This window comes from Crinia signifera, chromosome 1 (assembly GCF_055691185.1).
Source record: "Crinia signifera chromosome 1, ASM5569118v1, whole genome shotgun sequence".
Lineage (NCBI taxonomy): Eukaryota > Metazoa > Chordata > Amphibia > Anura > Myobatrachidae > Crinia > Crinia signifera.
Window position 1 is genome coordinate 425,207,867 of NC_139217.1, and position 22,765 is coordinate 425,230,631.

A 22,765-nucleotide genomic window follows, 5' to 3' on the forward strand; every position below is an offset into this window, starting at 1 on the left:
ATGGGAAACGGTTATGGAGGGAAAAAATGCAGAGGAAATGTGGGATACTCTAAAAAAGGTGCTTGATTCACTAACTATTGAATACATTCCTAAAGTAGCTAAAGGTAAATTCAACAAAAAAAAGCCACCATGGTTGGACAAAGAAGTAAGGTCAGCTATCAACAATAAAACCAGAGCCTTTAAATTCTATAAAAATAACTTGAATGAGGAGGCGTTCGCAAAATACAAAGAATCAAACAAAACTTGTAAAGGGGTAATCAAAGCAGCTAAAATATTATATGAAGAGTGCATAGCCACTGAAAGCAAAACCAACCCAAAGAAGTTTTTTAAATACATAAATAGTAAACGTTTAATTAAGGAAAACATAGGCCCACTAACTGAAACTAGTGGAAAAAGTGTTACTGAGGACAAGGGAAAAGCAAATCTGTTAAATGAGTTCTTCTCATCAGTATTTACTAAGGGAGAGCAGACTGTGGAACGAACATTTACCACAAACGGGACAAATAAGCCAGATCGCATTGTGGATTTCACGCCGAAGGAAATAATACTGAGGCTAAGCAAACTAAAAACAAATAAATCACCAGGGCCAGATGGGATTCATCCGAGGGTATTAATGGAATTAAGGGATGAACTAGCTACCCCCCTACATTATATCTTTAGCAAGTCACTATCGTCAGGTATAGTACCAAAAGATTGGAGAATAGCAGAGGTAGTGCCAATATTCAAAAAAGGAAGATCCCGCTAATTACAGACCCGTTAGTTTAACATCAATTGTGGGTAAACTATTTGAAGGATTTTTAAGGGATGGTATCCAGAAATATTTAGATCATCACAGTCTACTCAGGGCTAACCAACATGGGTTCGTGAAAAATCGTTCATGCCAAACTAATCTACTAGGGTTCTATGAAGAGGTTAGCAAAAACCTCGATAATGGAAATGCTGTAGATGTGATTTTCCTAGATTTCGCTAAAGCATTTGATACTGTCCCACACAAGAGATTGATTAATAAAATGGAGAACCTAGGATTGGGTGAAAATATCTGCAGATGGGTAAGGAATTGGCTATGTAATAGAGAACAAAGAGTGGTTGTGAATGGTGCCGTATCAGATATGATACCGGTACTAAGTGGAGTGCCCCAGGGTTCGGTTTTGGGGCCCATTTTGTTTAACATTTTTATTAACGATATTGGGATAGGGTTACTTAGCAATGTATCCATCTTTGCGGACGATACAAAACTTAGCAAAGTCATCAAATCATCAGAAGATGTCACCATGCTTCAAAATGATCTTGCAATTCTAGATGAGTGGGCAAAAAAATGGAAGATGAGGTTCAATGTAGATAAATGTAAGGTTATGCACCTTGGGAGACACAACCAGTGTGCAAGTTACAACCTTAGCGGAGAGGAACTGGGTAATTCCATACTTGAAAAGGATCTAGGAGTCCAAATAGACAGCAAACTAGGATGTAGTGCCCATTGTAATGTAGCTACAAAAAAGGCCAACAAAATTCTGGCATGTATTAAGAGGGGAATGGAAACTAGGGACTCAAGGGTAATTATGCCACTATATAAAGCATTGGTGAGACCTCACCTAGAGTACGGAGTACAGTTCTGGGCCCCACACTATAAAAAGGACATCATAGAATTAGAAAAAGTCCAAAGGCGAGCAACAAAGCTTATTAGGGGAATGGAGAATTTAAGCTACGGGGAGAGATTAAGCAATTTGAGACTATTTACATTAGAAAAGAGACGTTTAAGGGGGGACATGCTCAACATGTACAAGTATATCAAGGGCCAATATAAGGAACTGTCACGCACCCTCTTTTCTACTAGAAAGGAATCTAGGACGCGAGGGCATGAGTATAGATTAGAAGAAAAAAGATTTCATTCAGCTAGTAGAAAGAATTTCTTTACGGTCAGAACAGTCAAACTCTGGAACTCTCTTCCCAGAGAGGTGGTAAAGGCTGGCTCATTAAATGCGTTCAAGGCAAAGTTGGACAAACATTTACTGGAGAAAAACATCCATGGGTACAAATAAGAAATATAATTTGTCTGTAAAATACCAGAACCTACCAAATCAGCAATGGATATCTATACCAGGTTGAACTAGATGGACGCAAGTCTTTTTTCAGCCTTACCTACTATGTAACTATGTAAGTGCCGTATCAGATATGATACCGGTACTAAGTGGAGTGCCCCAGGGTTCGGTTTTGGGGCCCATTTTGTTTAACATTTTTATTAACGATATTGGGATAGGGTTACTTAGCAATGTATCCATCTTTGCGGACGATACAAAACTTAGCAAAGTCATCAAATCATCAGAAGATGTCACCATGCTTCAAAATGATCTTGCAATTCTAGATGAGTGGGCAAAAAAATGGAAGATGAGGTTCAATGTAGATAAATGTAAGGTTATGCACCTTGGGAGACACAACCAGTGTGCAAGTTACAACCTTAGCGGAGAGGAACTGGGTAATTCCATACTTGAAAAGGATCTAGGAGTCCAAATAGACAGCAAACTAGGATGTAGTGCCCATTGTAATGTAGCTACAAAAAAGGCCAACAAAATTCTGGCATGTATTAAGAGGGGAATGGAAACTAGGGACTCAAGGGTAATTATGCCACTATATAAAGCATTGGTGAGACCTCACCTAGAGTACGGAGTACAGTTCTGGGCCCCACACTATAAAAAGGACATCATAGAATTAGAAAAAGTCCAAAGGCGAGCAACAAAGCTTATTAGGGGAATGGAGAATTTAAGCTACGGGGAGAGATTAAGCAATTTGAGACTATTTACATTAGAAAAGAGACGTTTAAGGGGGGACATGCTCAACATGTACAAGTATATCAAGGGCCAATATAAGGAACTGTCACGCACCCTCTTTTCTACTAGAAAGGAATCTAGGACGCGAGGGCATGAGTATAGATTAGAAGAAAAAAGATTTCATTCAGCTAGTAGAAAGAATTTCTTTACGGTCAGAACAGTCAAACTCTGGAACTCTCTTCCCAGAGAGGTGGTAAAGGCTGGCTCATTAAATGCGTTCAAGGCAAAGTTGGACAAACATTTACTGGAGAAAAACATCCATGGGTACAAATAAGAAATATAATTTGTCTGTAAAATACCAGAACCTACCAAATCAGCAATGGATATCTATACCAGGTTGAACTAGATGGACGCAAGTCTTTTTTCAGCCTTACCTACTATGTAACTATGTAAATGGCTGAGGAGTCCCTGACAAGTACCAGAGCCAGATTTGCACACAATATATGAGCCATGGGGTACATGCCGGCATTATACACATGTGCAGCAGTATACACTGCTGGAGATTCGCTGAGTTTTAATAAGAGAGGTGCAGAAAAGGTAACCAGGTGAGGCACTGCCTCACCTGCCATAGACTTTATGCCAGAGTTTTGACGATAAAAATTATTAGTATAATAAAAATAAGATTTTTTATATATATTCTTTGTATTTTTGGCATACTTTATAAACTTCAAATATACGTTAGTATGACAGGAAAGGCTGTGCCTCACCTGCCTCACCCCACCGCATGCCACTGAGCGCAACATATACTGTTGTGCTTTACAATTGGAAACAACAGTGATAAAACAAACTGACTAGTAACAGACCGATATAGAGGATTCGGCGTGAAAAGCCGGCGGTCAGGATCCCGGCGTTTAAAATCCCGACGCCGGAATCCCGAACGCCGAAATCCCGACAAGGGGGGGACGTGGATCACCCCCCCTTGCGGGCTCGCTGCGCTCGCCACGCAGCAGGCCCGGTGCCTCGCTACGCTCGGCACACTAATTGATTCTCCCTCCGAGGGTGTCGTGGACACCCACGGGGGGAGAAAGTGTTGGGATTTCGGCGTTCGGGATTCCGACGTCGGGATTTTGAACGCCGGGATCCCGATCGCCGGGATTTAAACTGCATCCCGATATAGAGGTAGGAGGGCCCTGCTCACAAGTTTACAATCTATATCATCCAATGCAAGTATTCCTGATATCACCAGTTCCTGAAAAAGATTGTGATAATTTATTTGCGTAATATTAATAGGACACGTTTTATAATATAAACAGCTGCAAATATAAGACAATAGATAATTTCAAGCTTTGATTTTACTAAAGAACATTGTACAGCTTAATGTAGGACTTTTAATGATAGTTTAATGATAGTACACCCTCCTGCATTCTACCCACTGCCTAGTGAAGTGGGCAGAATGTGGGGCTAAATACAGGGAATCTATACAGAGGGGCCTATGGACATGATTATATGCTAATTGCATAATTAAAGCCACACCCCCAATAAAATATTGTCCAATTGCAGCAGCTTTCACCATGAGAGTGGAGAGCCTAATGATGTGGTTAGCCCAGCCCCACCCCTGTCGACATCAACCTCGATCTTATCTTCAGGAATCTCTTGGAGAGGTAAAAATTCAAAGTAGGTAAGCATGTATGTATTTAAAATATTTGGCATTGCATACCTCCGAACCGTCCCGATAATCGCGGGCAGTGTCCCGTGGCGGGGGGGGGGGACAGTTGGGAGTCCCCCGTTAGTTGCTGGCGAGTGGAAAATAGATGCCGTGCGCATGCGCACAGCATCTATCCCCCGCATCCAGAGGGGCTGGGGGCTTGGCTAGAGGCTCAAAGAGCCTCAGGGCCATGCCCCCACAGTGTAAAACATAGCATGGCCTCGCAGCAGTAAGCCACGCCCCCTAATTTCGGGCGCGCGCCTTCGATGCGCGCAACTGTCCCTCCTCGATGAGGCTAGAAGTTGGTAGGTATGCATTGTAAAAGTTTCTCTACAGTGGTGTGTCCAGGGCCAAATAAACCCATGACTAGGCCCCTAGGCTTTTGGGCCCTCTCTAGCAATTCAGTCATTCACCCCACTACAGCTGGCAATTGGGAACTCCTTAGTAAATCCCTAGACTGTTTAAGAAATTAAAGAAATTGAGTCACATAATTTTAATACGTAACACACAACGGTACTTATATGTTAGTTGGGCGCCCATTAGCAAACGTACGGTTACTTAGGGAAATTGCATCGCATGGGCCCTTTTAAGGGACTTGCGATGCGATTTTCCTATGTAATTTATTAACTGCTCTCTTAGCCCCGGGTGATCTCATCGCATCGCATCGCACCTCCCGCAAAATCGCATGCGATGTGATTTTATAGGGTGTACAATGCCATGACATTAGGTATACAATAATAGCATTGTATGACATACAATGAGGTTTTAGGCACCCCCCCCCCCCCCCACTATCCACGCCACCACGAAGTGTGGCAAGCGCAGCGAGCCCTACTGCTAAGAGAGCAGTGAATAAATGACATAGGAAAATCACACCGCATCGCATCACATGCCCCTTGAAATGGCCCATGCGATGCGATGCGATTTCCCTACGCAGAATAGCCCACTAAGCAAATAGCATAGTGGGCGCCCAACTAACATATAAGTACCGACACAACTAATAAAATCAAGGAATTGCCATTCAGAAAGCCTTTCATTCCAGACAAGTTCAGTGATGGTTACAGGTACTTTAATAATACGAAGGCCAGTGTATTGTGCTTACAACTGGGCAGCTGTCGTGGCTGTATTGACACACAGTTATTGGTGCATTAAAGGGGGGGATGTATTTAAATTTTTTAACAGTTGAACAGGTGACATCTCATAGAATGATCTTGATAAATGCTAGCTAGAAGCTGATTGATTGATTGATTGATTGATTGATTGGTTGATTGATGTGGGCAACATCTCCTTATCTTCACTCTTTAAAATGATTGATTCCCCCTCATTCTCTCTTTCCCCTAAGTTAATGTTTAAATGTTCTGGATTCTTTTGCATCAAAATAAAACAATGGGGAAATCACCTTTAATAGTTTGGATCTTGCAAAGTTTTATTTATGCTTTTACATCCCACACATACAGTATCCATCCTATTTATGAAGGATTGAAATGACACCAAGGGTGAAATTTAATAGGATGAGAGATTCAGAAAGTGAAAGATTTGGCAAGAAATCTCCAGGTTTTTTTAAAGCAGCAATCATTTACACTGCAAAATCAGATATTATTATTATTATTTTATTTATAAGGTGCCACAAGTGTTTTGTAGCACCGTACAAAGGAACAGTACAGGGAGACAAAACTTAGCATTACAGTAAATAAATAGCAAAAATAGAGTACAGGTAAAGAGCGCCACAATTCAATACACATTACAGCTTAAATATAAGTAGTGAGGACTCAATCAACGTACTATTAGAGGCTGGTGGCCAAAGATGGAGATGAGAATGCGGGCAAGATGGTCATTGAGTGTTTGAGTATGGGAAAGCTGTGAGTGAAATGTGAAGAGGAGGGAAGAGGTCATTTTCAAAGATTTTACCATCAATTTTGACTTAAATGGTCATTCTGAAATTCCAACAACAAAACTAACTAAAACTGAATATCATGATTTAGGAAATATCCCCCTTTGACAGCCAATGTTACTTCTGCATATTATTCTATACTATTCAGTGGATTCAGGATTGAATAACATCAACTCTTGATAATAGCATTTAAAAGGAGAAAATGGCAATTTATTATCTATACAATAAAATTAGACTACATTGAAAACATAAACCATAAAAAAATCTTCAGAATGGAAGTTATTTTCCTTTGTGTATTCAAAATTGCTCTATTGACTACAATTATACTTCTTTGTTTGAAGTGTAGCTGAAGAGAAGGCTTTGATGTACAATTCTGATGAAAACAACCAACGGAGTTCAATCTAGTTGATGTTTCCTAAGTATAATGTACTTTTATAAATAGGGAAATTATAGCAATATTCTTTATAATGCAGAAATTATATGGAAACATAACTTTAATCATTTATAAGTGGGCAATACAGTGACTTAACAAGACTAGATACTAGACAATCCATAGAATAGGGACTAATGTAAATAAATAAGCATTGGGGTCTACACATGTAAAATACATAAAGTGAATTGTTAATTATCACTATAAACACATCAATTAAATGCAATATATAGCATTGATAAGTACAAATACATTTATACTTCATGTATAGTTCCCCTCCCGGCAATGCAATTCCTTATCCAGGGCTCGGACAGTGCAATCCGGTATCCAAGGCTCCACCGGTGCTATTGTCAGCGGTGTAAATAGCCCAAATAATGAAAAAAAAAAACATTGTCTCTACACCATTGATTATAATAAAAACATTAGAAAAAATGAAGCAAAAATTATATGAATGGATTCACAGCTAAGGTATTACATTACTCGTGTTTTAGGTGATGCTCATCTTTATACATTGTGTGACAGCAAGTAAAGAAACTTAATACCCCTGTAAAATGAAATATATAATAAATTCAGTGGCAATCCTGTGCTGACAGACCAAAAAGACATGTTATCTAACAGCCTGATATCTTGGATATACTATGTGTAGTAAGTTTCCGGATACACAAACAGTAGTATACAGTATTCACAAACTAAGAGTGCTTGATTTGTGGAAATGCAAAGAAGTTGCAGAAGGCAACGTCTGGAATGTACAGTGGATGACCAATCTGCTGGATTCACTCATGGGACTAGAAAGTCCACCACTTGTGGGCAGGTGCAATGTCATGATGGGAAATGGTGCTACAAGCGCAAGTTCTTGGACTGGGACTGGAAATGGCTTTGACTTGCTGTAAGAAATGTACAGTAGCTACATGGCCAGTCTCGGCCACAGAAGTAGCCACCATCTGCTTGCCGGAGGAACGACCATCGGAATTCTGACTGTCGGAGAGTTATACCATACATGAGAACTTCAGTGGCAGTGCACCTCCAACGGGGTCCACTGGGCCAACTCTTGTTTGGTCTCATGGGTCATCGCCACTGATGATCTCCCAGACTGAGTTTGAGTGATGGCCATCAATCCTGGCCAGCAAAATTGCAGTACCAAGTCACCCGAGGCTTCCTCTGTCCTCAAATATTGATATTTGGCACCCAGCATGCATAAAGCTTGCTTAGTCCAAGTTTTTTAGGGTTTATCAAGCACATGGATCCTGATGCGCAGTGGCATAGCTACACATGTGGCAGACCCCGTGGCGGCTTGGGGTAGCGGCGCCAGCTGGGTCTGTGGTGGGCACCGCTGGCTGAACTGACAGGCAACCCAGGCAGCAGTGAGTGCTGAGCTGGTCTCACCCTGTACATATCTAATGAGCAGGGACCCATTGCAGTGCATATTGAATGAGCGGGTCCCCAATCCTTGCATATGTAATAAGCGGGTCCCTGCTCATTAGATATGTATAGGGCAAACCAGCTCAGTGCTCTCACTGATGCCTGGGTCGCCTGTCAGCCCAGCCAGAGGTGTCCGTAGTCCATCACCTTGCCCCTTCTTGGGGGGGGGGGGCGGAATCTTTTTGGGGAGGGGGGAGTAAAATTTCTAGCTACGTCACTGCTGATGCGATGCCTATATCCTTCTCTAACTGGTCCACAATCACCCTGGTGTCCGCCTAAACTATGGCCTGCATGGATATGGCGGGGGAACCATCAGTAACCAGTAGCAGAAATGGTGCCAGAACTTGTGCAGCTCGTAGTCGGGGTATTTCTCCTGAATAATACCAGGATAAACTTGCGGAGGGCCTTCACAGAGACAGAGCTTTCATGCAAGGTCTGTCTCTGCATGCGATAACGGATACATCAGTACAATGTAATCAGTTATCACATTGCGGATAGGGCAATTTTTTTTTATTGGATAATTGGATGTGTGTGTGTCCTGCGTATAATCTAGAATTGTAACATTACAGATGGAGCCCCTCTTTCATTGCCTGTGCTCGCCACAACGTCCCGACTGGTGAGCGCTGGTGGAGAGGGACTCCATCAGACTGGGACGCGTGTGCGCTCCAGGGAGACAGGCAGGGTTAGGGGAGGTGGAGGATGGCGGTGGGGAGCTTCATCAGAACGGGGCGCGTGAGCATCTTGTGCGTGTACGCCCCCTTCCTACACCTGGCGGGGCCTGGCAGCTGGAGGGGTGCTGGCGATAAAATCTCCAGCCCCGGCAAGCATGAAGCCAGCTAGAATTGATTTTATATACAAGCACACAGAAAGAAGATACAAAATACAAAAATAAATATTATATGTGAATATTCTGATTTCTGTACTTTAGAATAGTTAATACAATTATTATTCAAAGAGGACTAATTGAATAAATATAATCATTTATCCAGTCTAAATATATGTACAACTGATCTCCAGCCTTACAGCAAACAAAATATGTGTCACATGAGGAGTTGGAAGCTCTAATTATACATCATTAAGTTGTCACCATTAAATGTTGTGTTAATCATGGGATGCGTAAGGTCACAGATTGCCTATGGCCATTTTGGCTGACTTCTAAGTTCAGAACTATCATGGCATTGTATGCCCTCATTTGTAGCCTTTTGTGTCATTTGCATACCTCATGTTGGTAGTTTAAGGCTGCATATTTAATAGCATTTTGTGTAGTGTAAATGTAATTTATGCAGAGTAATACACTGATCATTGTAAGAGCATGTTTAATGACGTACATATAAAAAATGGGTACTCTTTACCTAGCACGGCGCCCACGATTTTGATCGTGGGCCTCGCAGGTAAAAAAATCGCGGATACCTTCACAGGTAAACGCGTCCCTTCGCAGGCTTCACAGGTATCCGCGTCCGCTCGCCACGCTTCGGGCTCGGTGGCTCGCTGCGCTCGCCACACTATTCTATTCTCAACTCCACGCCGACGTGGATAGTGGGGGTATGAAAAGGTCGTAGGACGCGTACCGCCGCCCCTCGCGGGCTTGCTGCGCTCGCCACGCTTCGGGTTACGTTGATCGTGGGGTGGCGTTAACAATTTGGGGGGCCATTTCACACTTTAGGGTGCTATGGAAAAATCGGGTCAATTGAGGCATTGAACAGAAAAATCGGGTCAATTGAGACATTTATCATTGTTCCCTATGGGAAATCGTGGGCATCGCGTCGGTCGCGTCGCACCCGATTTTTTAGTGCATTCAATTCCCGTGATGGCCGCGATGGGCGCCGTGCTAGGTAAAGAGTACCAAAAAATACATTATATCTGGGAAATACGTTATCTGGGAACTACTGTAGGTTCTTGTAGATTATTTATTGAACACATCTGCTCACTACTGTAATGTGGCCTACACAGGGGGAGATGCGGCTGCACGTTCCGAGAGATTCTAGATCACTCAGAACACTCAGCAAGATCGCTCAGCACACAGCGCTGTGTCGGCGCTATGTGCAGAGCGATCTGGTAGGGCCGAATGCCTGCGGCTTGATACGAATGGATGTGTACACTGATACATTCATTCGCATGCGGGCGTACGGGCAAAATCATTCGATCATCAAATGATGTTTTTATCCTTGTTACCAAATAAAAGTCTGTCTAGAGTGACTTTCATTTGCCTCGAACATGTCCATATAGGGGACTGGCTTTGACATCGTGTGACATCAGCTGCCCGCCCCATGCAGACTTCGACACATCTGCGTTCTCATGGGGACGCCAGTGTTTTTCTGGGCGCACCCACCGTTTTTGCGACCATACGCATGTGCAGACCTGCAACATTGGTCCCTGGACCAATCTCGCTAAATAGCGAGTAAAACTGAATCACCCCCTAAATGTGAGGGCCAGTTTAAGTCTTCACCCCCAACCTGCTGGAAAGCAGCGGCCTACAAATACCAACGCTTTGCAAAAAAATCATGTCCGCTAATAAGACAGAAAGAATAAGGCCAGATGTACTAATACTTGAAAAGTGATAAAGTGGAGAGTAATAAACAACCAACCAGCCCCATGTCATTTTTGGAGCTCAGCCCGTAACATGGCAGTTAGGGGCTATTTTTCTGGAACCTTATACTGTAGCTCTCCCTTTTATCACTTTTCAAAGCTTGGTACATCTGGAGGCAATGGAAAGAAAGGAAGGGTGGTTGAAAAAATAAATAAAAATAAAATGTGGATATACATGAAAATAAAAGGGTGCTGCGGTATTTGAATATGTGGGTGATGTCCCAAAAAGTCACCTTAACCAGACGTGTCCTGTCCTCTTTTGGGCCCAAAAGGATGATATTCCAGTTGTATTAGGGAAACAATGGGGTGAGGTGCTTCCTCGCTGTATTGCCTCCAATTGATGGTAAATGGAGTTATTCCATAATGAATGTGAAAAGAGTTGTGGCTGGGGATCCTGACTTGGCAATAATTAGAGAGGTGGCGTTCCTCCACAAAACGAATGATGCCTGTCCTGGGGATCCCGCACCTAAGGTGGTGGAAGCAATTCTGGTAAATTTCCCAAACTTGGGATGGTGCTGGCAGGCTTGTACTGGAAAGGGTTTTAGAAGGCAGCTGGATGGATGTACCACTGTCCAACGCATTTCGCTGCCCCTGCAGCTTTTTCAAGGTGGGACAGGACACGTCTGGATTAAGGTGACTTTTTGGGACATCACCCACATATTCAAATACCGCAGCACCCTTTTATTTACATGTATATCCACATTTTATGCTTTTAAGCTATATAGCTTTATATATACTATCCCCCCCCCCCTTTTTTTTTTAAATTTAGTAATTTTTTATTGATTTTGCAAAGTGAAATAAACACCAACAGAAGAAACTTACATTACAGACAGCAGAGTTTCAATAGGTGCATACAGGAGGTATATGGCAGCGCACATATTTTGTGTACACAGGAGTAGAGAAAGGTATCTACAGTATATGTGTTCACGCAAAGAACTTACTGTATGTGGTCTGTACGTAAAGTAATTCCTTCATTTCAAAATAAAAATAAAAATAAAATAATTGTTTTTATAATGCATATAACACCTGTTACTATTTTATAGCGCAACCACCCTTCCTTTCTTTCCATTTACTGTAAGGGGGTGACACCCCGTTTTTCAGGTAGCAGCTTGGCAGAGCACGCCGTACAGGTGCCCTTTTCAGATACCTACAGTAGGTATCTTTTTTTCCCACATCTGGAGGCAAAGCTTCATACCGTACATCATTTGCTCAGAGCCTGCTCAGAGTTATAACATTAATTTACCATATATCATCCAATTTTAGCCAAAATAATAGAATTACATATTAAAAAGTTCTGAAATTATTTTTCCCGTTAAAATATAAAATACTTGGAATATATTTTCCGGATTTATTTCTCTGTAACTCCAATGAGTTCTGCCTTCATTAATTAATGCAAACATTAGCTTTTCGGAGCAAATGTAATCCTTTATGTTGTGCTGCGTGATTACTACCTGCTGTTTTGTGTGAGTAATCTGTTATACAATACACAATCATTTATGTGTAAGTATATGCCGGAGCCCTGAACGCCACAGAAGCTGCCCCAGCAAGATTAATCTCCGCTGACCTTCCAAATGAATAATTAACAAGGACGAGGCTCTGGAAATTAAACCAACATGATTTCCACAGTAACCTAAGATTATGCATCACTTCAAACACCTATATCACAGGGTAGGATGGATGTTCCTTACCATTGGCCCGCTCACTCCATCATTCCTGACATGTTGATATTCTAAATGGTAATGGGACATTTAAAGCGTTGCTCCCTATACTTGTCGGATGATTTGTATCTCGCACAAAACATTTGTTGTGCTAAGTAACTGAAGAAAACCGCTCTCTTTTTGTCACAGTTGTAATTATTGACTGCGCATTGATTTTGCTTACAATCAGAAATTTTTGTTATATGTTGACTTTAAAATTAGGAGGAATTTTTAAATGGGGCATCACGGACGGTTTAATGGTTAGCATTACTGCCTCCCCGCACTGAGGTCATGGGTTCAATTCCCACCATATCCATAACTGTGCGGAGTTTGTATATTCTCCTCGTACTTGCGTGGGTTTCCTCCAGGTACTCCGGTATCCTCCCACAATCCAAAAATATACAGGTAGGTTAATTGGCTTCCAACAAACATTAACCCTAGAATGTCTGTGTGTGTACATGTGGTAGGGATTATAGATTGTAAGCTCCACTGAGACTGATACCCCTTTCACATCGCACTTTTAAAACGGTAAATTGCCGTTTTTTTCCCTTTTTAAAACGTTTAAGCCTGCACTGTGAATGCACCACAGCCGATTTACCGTTTAAAGTTAACTGGCATTTCGAACCGTGTAAAAAGCAGAGTCCTACACGGTTCCTTGCCGTTTTTTGTGCAATGTGAATGTGTACATCACAGTGCAGGCTTAAACGTTTTAAAAAGGGAAAAAAAGACGGACGCTGGAGCCTCACAGGGATGCAGAGATTGTGAGAACACGGGATCCTCAGCTTTTAGCCTCAGCTTTTTTTTAGGTAGCTACACGGACGAGTGTGTCTGTGAGCCGGCGAAAGAACTCTTAGCCGGGTATTACACTAAAAAAAAATCCCCAGAAACGAGCTCCAGAGCGGAGCAACAGTAACCCAGCAGAAATTGCACAAGCGACCCCTTACCTCGGAGCCGGGCGTCCGTGACAAGCGGAGGCTGCAGGTTGAGGTGGGACGCAGTGCAGACGCTGCCACGGGAGCGGCGAAGGAAGGAGGAGGCATCTGGCACAGACGCGCGCGGCTGGACTGGAGAGGCGCCGGAGCAGCTGTACGCCGGCAGAAGTAAGGCGAACTGTCCCTACCTCGGAGCCGGGCTTCTTGCGGTAAGCTGAAGCTGCAGGTTGAGGAGGGACACGGAGCCCACGCCTATCAGAGAAAGCAACAGATACCAGGTGTCGGACAGTGGAGAAGTGGTTGTCCTGGCTCAGGGTGGATGTCCTTGGAAGGAGCATCTCTTTCAGGTGGAGAAAGAACGAAGTCTGGAGACACAAATTAAGTATGTGATCTACCCAGACCAGAGCGCGAAGTGGAGGGTACAGTGTGTCCCCACGGGTCCCAACACTTTCCAGAACCGGCTGTCGCTGCCTGAGGACTGGCGTGGACTTCGAGCAGACGACCTCTCCTCTGTCAGTGGAATTCAGTAAATATTGTTGTATTCAAAAAAAGGGGAAAAAAAACGGCAATTTACCGTTTTAAAAGTGCCATGTGAAAGGGGTATAAACCGGTATTTAAAACGGTAATCTGAGGCAATGTTAAGGCTCTGACCCGTTTTAATTACCGTTTTAAATACCGGTTTTTAAAACGTGTCGGCGATGTGAAAGGGGTATAATGTGACTGCTCAAATATTCTCTGTAAAGCACTGTGGAATATGTGTGTGCTATATGAATGAATATATATATATATATATATATATATACGTTAACGTTAATATTCACAATTTTTCTTTTACTGTGTTGGAACAAATTTTAGAGAATCCCAGGGGTGGGGACAGAGATCTTTCTCTGTCCAAAAGAGAAACTTTCTGGATCTACTCATTGAATTCACTACACCCACATGGTCTGAACGAAAATGTGGACATAGTTTCATTCTTGGAATAACCTCTCACCACTTTATATTAAATTAGTGGGACTTATTTATTTCATTTTCATTTTTTTATATATCACTCATAAGGTGCTACACCCCTTTAGATTTCTAACGTGTAGATATTTTATGTTTCCTTATCACTTATTATGATTACTGGTGACTATTTAGGTTATGTATACTATTTCTGTTATACAGCACTGATATCGAACCTTTTTTCACTTATGTCGATTGAGTATATGTACACTATTTTAGTCCACATGGCTCAGGTGTCGATTACACCATTAGTAACTATTAGTCACTTTATATGTCCTTATCTTATCCTGGTTGGATCACCCTGTCTGGTGGTTTTGTTGTACATTTCACCAGTAACAATATTTGGTGCAGTACGTCTAGTTTATGTATACAAGCACTTTAATGTATGAACTGGTTCTCATTGTACATATCATATTGCTGGAAAAATACGTTGATGGTATAATTTATGTCTTAGGTCTTTGTGATACCTATCGTTGCAGCAATTGATTCCTATTTTAGTTGTTGTTAAGATATATCTGTCGATATTTCTATGTATATTGTAACAGCGATCCCTGGTCTGCCCCTTTATTCATTCTGAGGGTATTACCAGGTGACCTCTGATTAATTGTAAATATGTTTGTAAAATCTTTCTATGTAATTGGAGGAAAAAATATCGAATCCTTGATACCGATAATCTAAATCTTGTTGGTAATAAGTTCATGTTAGCCAAGTATAATAACTTTAGAGATCTATTCTCACAGTGAACGACCACCTATATTGTATTCAACGTTATGGAACTGCCCCTTTATTCATTCTGAGGGTATTACCAGGTGACCTCTGATTAATTGTAAATATGTTTGTAAAATCTTTCTATGAAATTGGAGGAAAAAATATCGAATCCTTGATACCGATAATCTAAATCTTGTTGGTAATAAGTTCATGTTAGCTCAGTATAATAACTTTAGAGATCTATCCTTTCAGTGAACGACCACCTATATTGTATTCAACCTTATGGAACTCTTAAATGACATCGCATGGTCCTTATTATTTAGAGCGGTAATAGGAAGCTATTTGTTCCCAGTGGAACGCAAGCGGTAGTATCTGGGCCACCATATTGGAACGCATAGCGTCATCGTCTGATCTGCCCTATGTAGAGCGGCTGTATAAACCGCGTTGTTCCCAATGGAACGCAAGCGGTAGTAATCCTGGCTCCCATATGGAACGCAAGACGTCATTGTGACTTCCGCCATATTTGGAGCGGAAATATAGGCACACTGACGTTGTATAATGCCCTAGTGAAGATTCGGGACGGAAGTTGCGTCACGGAAGTGACGCCTCACGGAAGTTCTGGTTGGAACGCAACGGTGGAACGCACATAGGAGATCGCGAGCCGTTACCTATATAGTAACAGTTTGTTACTTATTCATTCTTCATCTACTTCACCTCACTTAAAAGACTAAGGTATATCCATCTTATAGGTGCCCTTATATTTCTCCTACAACGTATATCAGCCCATCATACACTCTCTTCCGTTAAGGAAGTGATGTCACCCCCCTATTACTATATATACCCTGACTGGGGCTACAGTCTGATCACCTGGAGTCTGGTCGAGCTAGTGACTGTCTAGCACTGCGTGATTAAGGTATGCAGGGATGGTTTTTTTTCCTCCAAATTGTTATGGTGTGTAACCTTTCACTATTGTATTTGGGATGCTTGACTTTAAATCTAGTCCATATCCGTAACAGTTGCAATTTGGTTTGCTCTGAATGGAGTTCTGTCTTGAGATAATAGCAATCCTGTATATTGGGACTATATTAACTTACCTGTACCTATTATGATATTTTCACGAATTGTAATAGCCCCCATTTTCAACATATGGTACTTATTGACATTGTAGGATTTGGCTTCTACAGCAAGGAGTTATCCGGATTCCCTCTGGATATTCCCCTATTTTCCTTGTTGTATACGGAAAATTGGTATGTGCCTATTCCATTTAATTATCATATCGATTCTTCTCATATAAACTTGCTAATTAACTTACTTGTACCTATTATGATATTTTCACGTATTGTAATAGTTCCCATTTTCAACATATGGTACTTATTGACATTGTAGGATTTGGCTACTGCAGCAAGGAGTTATCCGGGTTCCCTCTGGATATTCCCCTATTTTCCTTGCTCTATACGGAAAATTGGTATGTGCCTACTCCATTTAACTATCATATCGATTCTGCTCATATAAACTTGCTCTCCTCCTGACATATTATATATATTTTTAGACTTTGTTTTAGATGCAGTTTTGGCATCAGGATTGGGATCTACAAAGGGTCCTCTCCCTTTTATTTATATATTGAGTCTTAATTGAAAACCTTTTACACTGAGAAGGGACCATCTTTCTCCAAAGGTTAGGCTACCTATGGGTATGTACCTTTAGTGCTCATTATCAGGTCTACTTACCTTTGAGCTGTGAACAGAATGTAATATCACTTTCCTCTACCACCTAGACGGTTACCCCTGAGGAAGTCGTTTTCAACGACGAAACGCGTTGGGTGTCCTTGTACTATTGACCGTGGTTGAATATATGACTCCACACAGATGAACAGAATGTTTTATTGTCTTTTTATATTTATATTATAATAAATCTGTTGTATTGTGATTTATATTGTCACAAATTCTTATGGTGGTGGACATATCTAAATAGGGCGCACTTTGTTTCTTGTTTGCCATATATATATATATATATAAAACTATAAATAAATAATTAATGATAATTAGACTGCGGCTGATTCTTTACCTCTTTCATGAAATGATAACTGTTACACCAAAGAGTCTGGAACAATTTTTATCATTTTGATTGCACATATAGGTCCCCGACTCAGTGATCAAAATGGGTATTTCCTGTGTCTCCCAAATATGAGGACAGCAGCACAGAGGGAAGGAAAAGGGTGGAAGCGTAGAGCCAGATCTGCAGCAGATGCAGCCAAGTCCCTTACCCATTAATGACCCTGATTCGCTGTGATGTATCATTAACACAAAGGGTCCGTATTAACACTGGGACATAGCTAGAATTGATTGGACACACTGCCCCCTAAGTACCAGGGCCACTATTACTAATGATGCGCTGGATACCAGATGTTATTTATGTTCTGGAAATGTAAGGCTGCTGTAGCAGGAAGAGCTGATTAGCCCAAAATAGCTATCAATTTTAATTTATAGATGAACAAAATTTCCAAACTTGGTGCCCTAGATATTAACAACACATCTTTCTTTGTCTACCCTCTTCCACTTCCTCTCTCCCCTCTCACTCACTCCCCCTCCCTCTCTCTCTCTTCCTCCCCCCTCTTCCTTCTCATCCCTCCCCCTCTTCTTCTATCTCTTACCCCCTCTATCTGCTTCTCCCACTCTTTTTTCTTTCAGATAAAAATGTCACTGTGCGAAGAACTGGGAATATACTTTGAATTTCTTCAATCCATACTAGCATTCTTTCCCAGAATTTCCAGGAGACGTTTCAATTTAGAAACATAGAATTTGACAATAGATAAGAAACATTTGGCCCATCTAGTCTGCCCCTTCTAAGCCATATTGTTAACTTAAACCCTATTTGATACTTATTTCTTTGTAAGGATTTCCTTATGTCTATCCCATGCATATTCACATTGCTCTACTCTCTCAACCTTTACCACCTCTGATGGAGGGGTAATGGAGGTATTCAATGCGTGCCAATATTTCCGACAGTCAGAAACATCGGCACACATCTATTCAGTGAGTCCATTTCCGACCGCATTGAAGCCTGTCAGATCCAAATTTCTAAATAAGTTGAAGCTGTATGGACGAAAACGGACGCTGGATTGTCAAACACTGAATACCTCCTCTTAATCTAAAAGGGAATTCATTCTGTATATTAAATTGATCATTGGTAGCCTTTAGAACAAGTTTGTGTTTGATGAGTAACAATGGGAGACTGGGGGTCAGCAATAGCTATCAAAATCAACTTCATTTGCCAGGTATACTCATATATACTGGGAATTTGTTTTCAGTTAACATTGCATTAGCCAAGGAAAACACATATATCATACATATACCACAAGGAACACAGTGCAAAATTACGTTACCCTGAATTAGTGAATTAGTATGGACATTCTAGACTTTATTCAACAGTTGGACCGCTTGAGGAAAGGAGTTTTTTATGCATATAGTTGACTTAGCAGGAATAGCCCTATATCGCCTGTCTGATGTTAGCATTTTAAACAGAGTCATAGCCAGGATGCAGCTGATCCCCGGCAATATTCCCTGCACGCTTCTTGACTCTGGACAAATACAATTCCTGAACAGAGAGAAGATCAGCCCTAATGATCTTTTCTACCGTCATCACCACCCTTTGTAGCCTGCTTCTGTCTCTCTCAGTGGTGGATCTATACCAGGTAGTGATCGAGGAACATAATATAGACTCAACAATCACAGAGTAAAAGAGGAGCTGTTCCTTCTTGACCATATTGATGATGTTTTACCCTCCATTATAGGTCCTAGTAAATTTTAGATCCCAAGAACGTAAAGTAGTCCATCAACGACACCAAACTATCAGCAATCACAAGCAGAGGCATAACAGCTGGCTTCTTCCTAAAGTTCACCGCCATCTCTACTGTTTTGAGTGGATTTAGCTCAAGGTCAACCGGTCCACTTCCTGTCTATACGCAGACTCATCCCCGCCCCTTCATTAAATCAATGGCGGTGATTATCATCCAGAAATCTTATCATTTGAACCATCTGAGCCTCTGTGATGCAGTCATTGGTGTACAGGGAGAAAAGCAAAGGGGAGAGGACACACCCCTGGGGCCCCCGTGCTGATTGTACGCAAACATGACAAGTGTGTCTGCTACTGGCATTTGAGTATGGGTCAACGCATAGCACACGGAACATGCAGCACATCAAATAATGAATGTACTGCATCGCCACTGAGGTAGCATACTAATACTAACCTGTACTTTTCCAGCAGCGGTTACTTGTATTTCTGCTTTCAGGAAATACTATAGAAATGGGATTACATCTGGGGATGACAAGCTGTGCTGGTCCTTGGATGCCTGTGGACTTCTCCTTGTGCCTAAAAGCACAGGTCAGCGGATAGAAGTCAGCAGGGGTGCGGGAATTAATCATGGTTAGAGGAGAGTATTTAGTCATGCACCAAACTAGAAGTGACACATGGGAACTACTGTAAGCTCATACTTTAATGCTTAAGCTACACTAAATTAGCTATGTCTTCTACAACTACAGTATGTCTCTAATAAAGTCTTTCATTAAATATTCATAAATCAGAATAATGCATAAATCACCTGTTTCCCAGGTGCCCGAAAAATCCATGCCATGCTTAAGAAAATGGCATTTTAAGGGGGTTATAGTTACAAAGCCCGGTTTTTGCCAGAGTTGGCAAACACGGGTGTATTTGCAATCTGAAATTTATTAAAGACCAAACCCTGGAGTGGTAGGTCACATAGAAGAACAAATGCACACAGGGGCGGCCATAGGAGGTGCCCTTGTGACCATCCGCAGGTGGACAGACCCCGCCACTAGTAAGGAACAATTCTACTTCCGACAAAGTGTTAGGGATTGCGGGAATCACTTCTTTCCAGAGCAACTTCTCCGCACCGGAGCACAAATTAATTAAATATCCATTGCCACAGTTCATGGCAAGATGGATACTTAATCATCTGGTGCCATCCGGCATCCAATGATAAATAGGGCTCTCAGTTATTTTAAAAAAAAATATATAAAACTAAAATATTTGTCCTGTACCATTACATTATTGTATTGCAGAACAGGAAACATTTCCAGGGTCAAATATTTCCATTTTCATCTGTTTCTGGAAATTAGACTATGTATGCTGTGACCTGCGCCTTCCTTTGAGGAGAACCCAATTATTCGACACCCCAACAAAGCAGACTAATAAACGCAGGCTGATCCTTAATAATATAAGCTCTCACAAGCAGGGCCCTCTTCCCCCTTGTGCTTATCCTTACGTAAACCATCTTCAATGGGACCAAATCCGGCGGTTTTCTGCCACCCTGATACTTATATCAGTGTTATGTCTTTGTACTCTGTACTCCAGGGCTGGGCAACAGTGTCCCTCCAGCTGTTGATAAACAACACATCCCAGGATGCTTTGCATTTGTTTTGCTATGTGGCCATGTTGAAACTGATGCAAGGCATGCTGGGGTGTGTAGTTCATCAACATCTGGAGGGCCGCTATTGCCCAGCCCTGCTGTACTCTGTACTTTTTGTAATTTGGCGCTGCAAATACCTCATGGCACCATATAAATAAAGGATGATAATAATAATAATATTTTAAATATCACTTTTTTTGCATTATATATATATATATATATATATATATATATATATATATATATAGGGATGCCAATCCCGGGGCATTTTTTCAATCCCGGAATTCGGGATTGAAAAATGCCCAATCCCGGGATTCCCGGGATCCCGGGATTGGCTTCCCTAATTAAAAAAAAGATGGAGCCAGGGTGGGAGGGACGACCTGGGTTGATGCAGCCCGGACTGGTCATCTGGTGGGCAGGTGAGCAGGCGAGCGGGCTGGTCCGCGGTCTTCTGCCTGGTCCGCTCAGCAGCAGTGCGGGTGGGCGGACTTGTCTTTTGGTGCCCGGCAGCCTGTGCGGCCTGCGCAGCGTGACCTCTGACGTTGTCACGCTGCGCAGAGTCGCGTTGCCCGGGACGGGAGAAGCCGGGCAGCTGCCGAGCACCAGCTCAGACGCTGCCCGGCATTAGACTGCGCATGCGCATGCGCAGTCTAATCCCGAAATCCTGGGATTGGAAACTCCAATCCCGGGATTGAAATCCCGGCTTTTTGGGGGCCAAATCCCGGGATCCCGCCGATCCCGATCCCGGGATTGGCCACCCTATATATATATATATATATATATATATATATATATATATATATATATATAATTTTATTAGAAACTGAAAATAAATAAATAAAAATAAATTGAAAGAAAACTATAATTTACCTTATAATCTTTTTAAGTTATGCCGTCCCTCTGCTTGGCTGACAGGCCTTCCCTAATACCAGATCCACTATATGGAAATGACAGTAACAGTAACACACAGCAGCTGTTCCAGTAAGAAGGAACTGACTCCGAAGCTCAGGGGAGAGAAAAGAGAAGCTTATTCCAAAAGTTCATTTGTGTTTCACTCCAGTCATCGGCACAAATGATATTCTACAGACACCAGTGAGGTTTCAGTTACTATATGTAATTTTATTATTGTTATTTTTGTCCGGACGTTATCACACATGCCTATTGTGTGGTGAGGCTCTATGGGAGTTACACTGTCACTCACTAATCCTCTGCTGCCAAAAGGCAGGATGTATAACAAAACAGCTGTATTTTTCTAATCTAACTCACTTTTTAATACATTTCTCACCTGGCGGTTACCTCAGACTGTGGGTCTCCGATTCACTTGCAATCATTTCATCTCAGTTCTTCATATTTGTTAGTTTAAATGACAACATCCGCAGTTATAAACTGTAACAATATTTGGCCTGTTCTGTAGAAATGTGAATCGGGTGGTAGGAAAGACTGACGGGTACATTAGTTGACCTTGTAATGTGAACCCACTTTATTTGTATGCCCCCAGCAATTATTATTTGTGTAAAGGCATAAAAAACAACTGTAGAATTGTAAATCAGATACTTTATTATACTTTGGGATGTTACATTTCTTTCCAATCTAATAAAGAGTTGAAACGGTTCAGTCCCGCCACGACCCTGCATTTTGGGATGTTCACATCCCCTCAGCGAACTGGCGTTATTGGCGGTTCACTGACGTCATCTGGGGGCGTGGCGGGGAGTCTGCGCATCAACGGGGGTGGGGGAGGAGTCAGCGCTTCGAGCTGGCTCTGCTCCAAGCGCTGCCTCCTCCATAGTGTGAACGGGAAACGGGTTGCTCGACCCTTTAACTCATTCAAACTGCATAGCAGCAAGGCAACAAACCAGTAGGAACCCTTCTTTTTTACTGGTTCTTATTGCCGTGTTGCTACCTGTCTGCGGGACCCGTAACCCCTTCACATCGCACTAATTACCGGGTCGAACCAGCAAGAAACCCGGCTTGTACCCGGTAATTAGTTGTGATGCGAAAGGGGTATAAGCGAGATCACACAGCTAGTAATCATTAAAAAAAGAACACTACCTAATAGCAATTGATCTGCTACAATTGGCTGTAGCTAGGCTATAAGCCTGGTAAAAGTTGATATGACATCTACATTGACATTAAACATAATGAATTTGCTGTGTCAAAGGTGCTACATCCCCTAATTATCACTGAACAATAAAGCAGGATATTTAATATTCC

The 22,765-nt window shown here is 41.9% G+C and overlaps 1 protein-coding gene across 7 annotated transcripts in view; it reads right to left on the reverse strand.

Moving 5' to 3' along the window:
• Window positions 1–20,150, reverse strand: part of LOC146018927 (uncharacterized) — a 226,154-nt gene extending 206,004 nt beyond the window's left edge. For 5 of the 7 annotated variants that reach the window (XR_014450530.1, XR_014450529.1, XM_083151905.1 and 2 more), the window contains exon 1: window positions 19,376–20,150. Coding sequence is in view for 3 of the 7 variants with exons in the window: in XM_083151905.1 (XP_083008031.1) it covers window positions 19,376–19,574 (199 nt within the window). In the remaining 4 variants the exon portion in view is untranslated. Of the gene's footprint in view, window positions 1–6,246; window positions 7,261–19,375 lie in introns of those variants that run through there. The other 2 variants (XR_014450527.1, XR_014450528.1) reach the window with 1 other exon arrangement.
• Window positions 20,151–22,765: the final 2,615 nt, after the last annotated feature.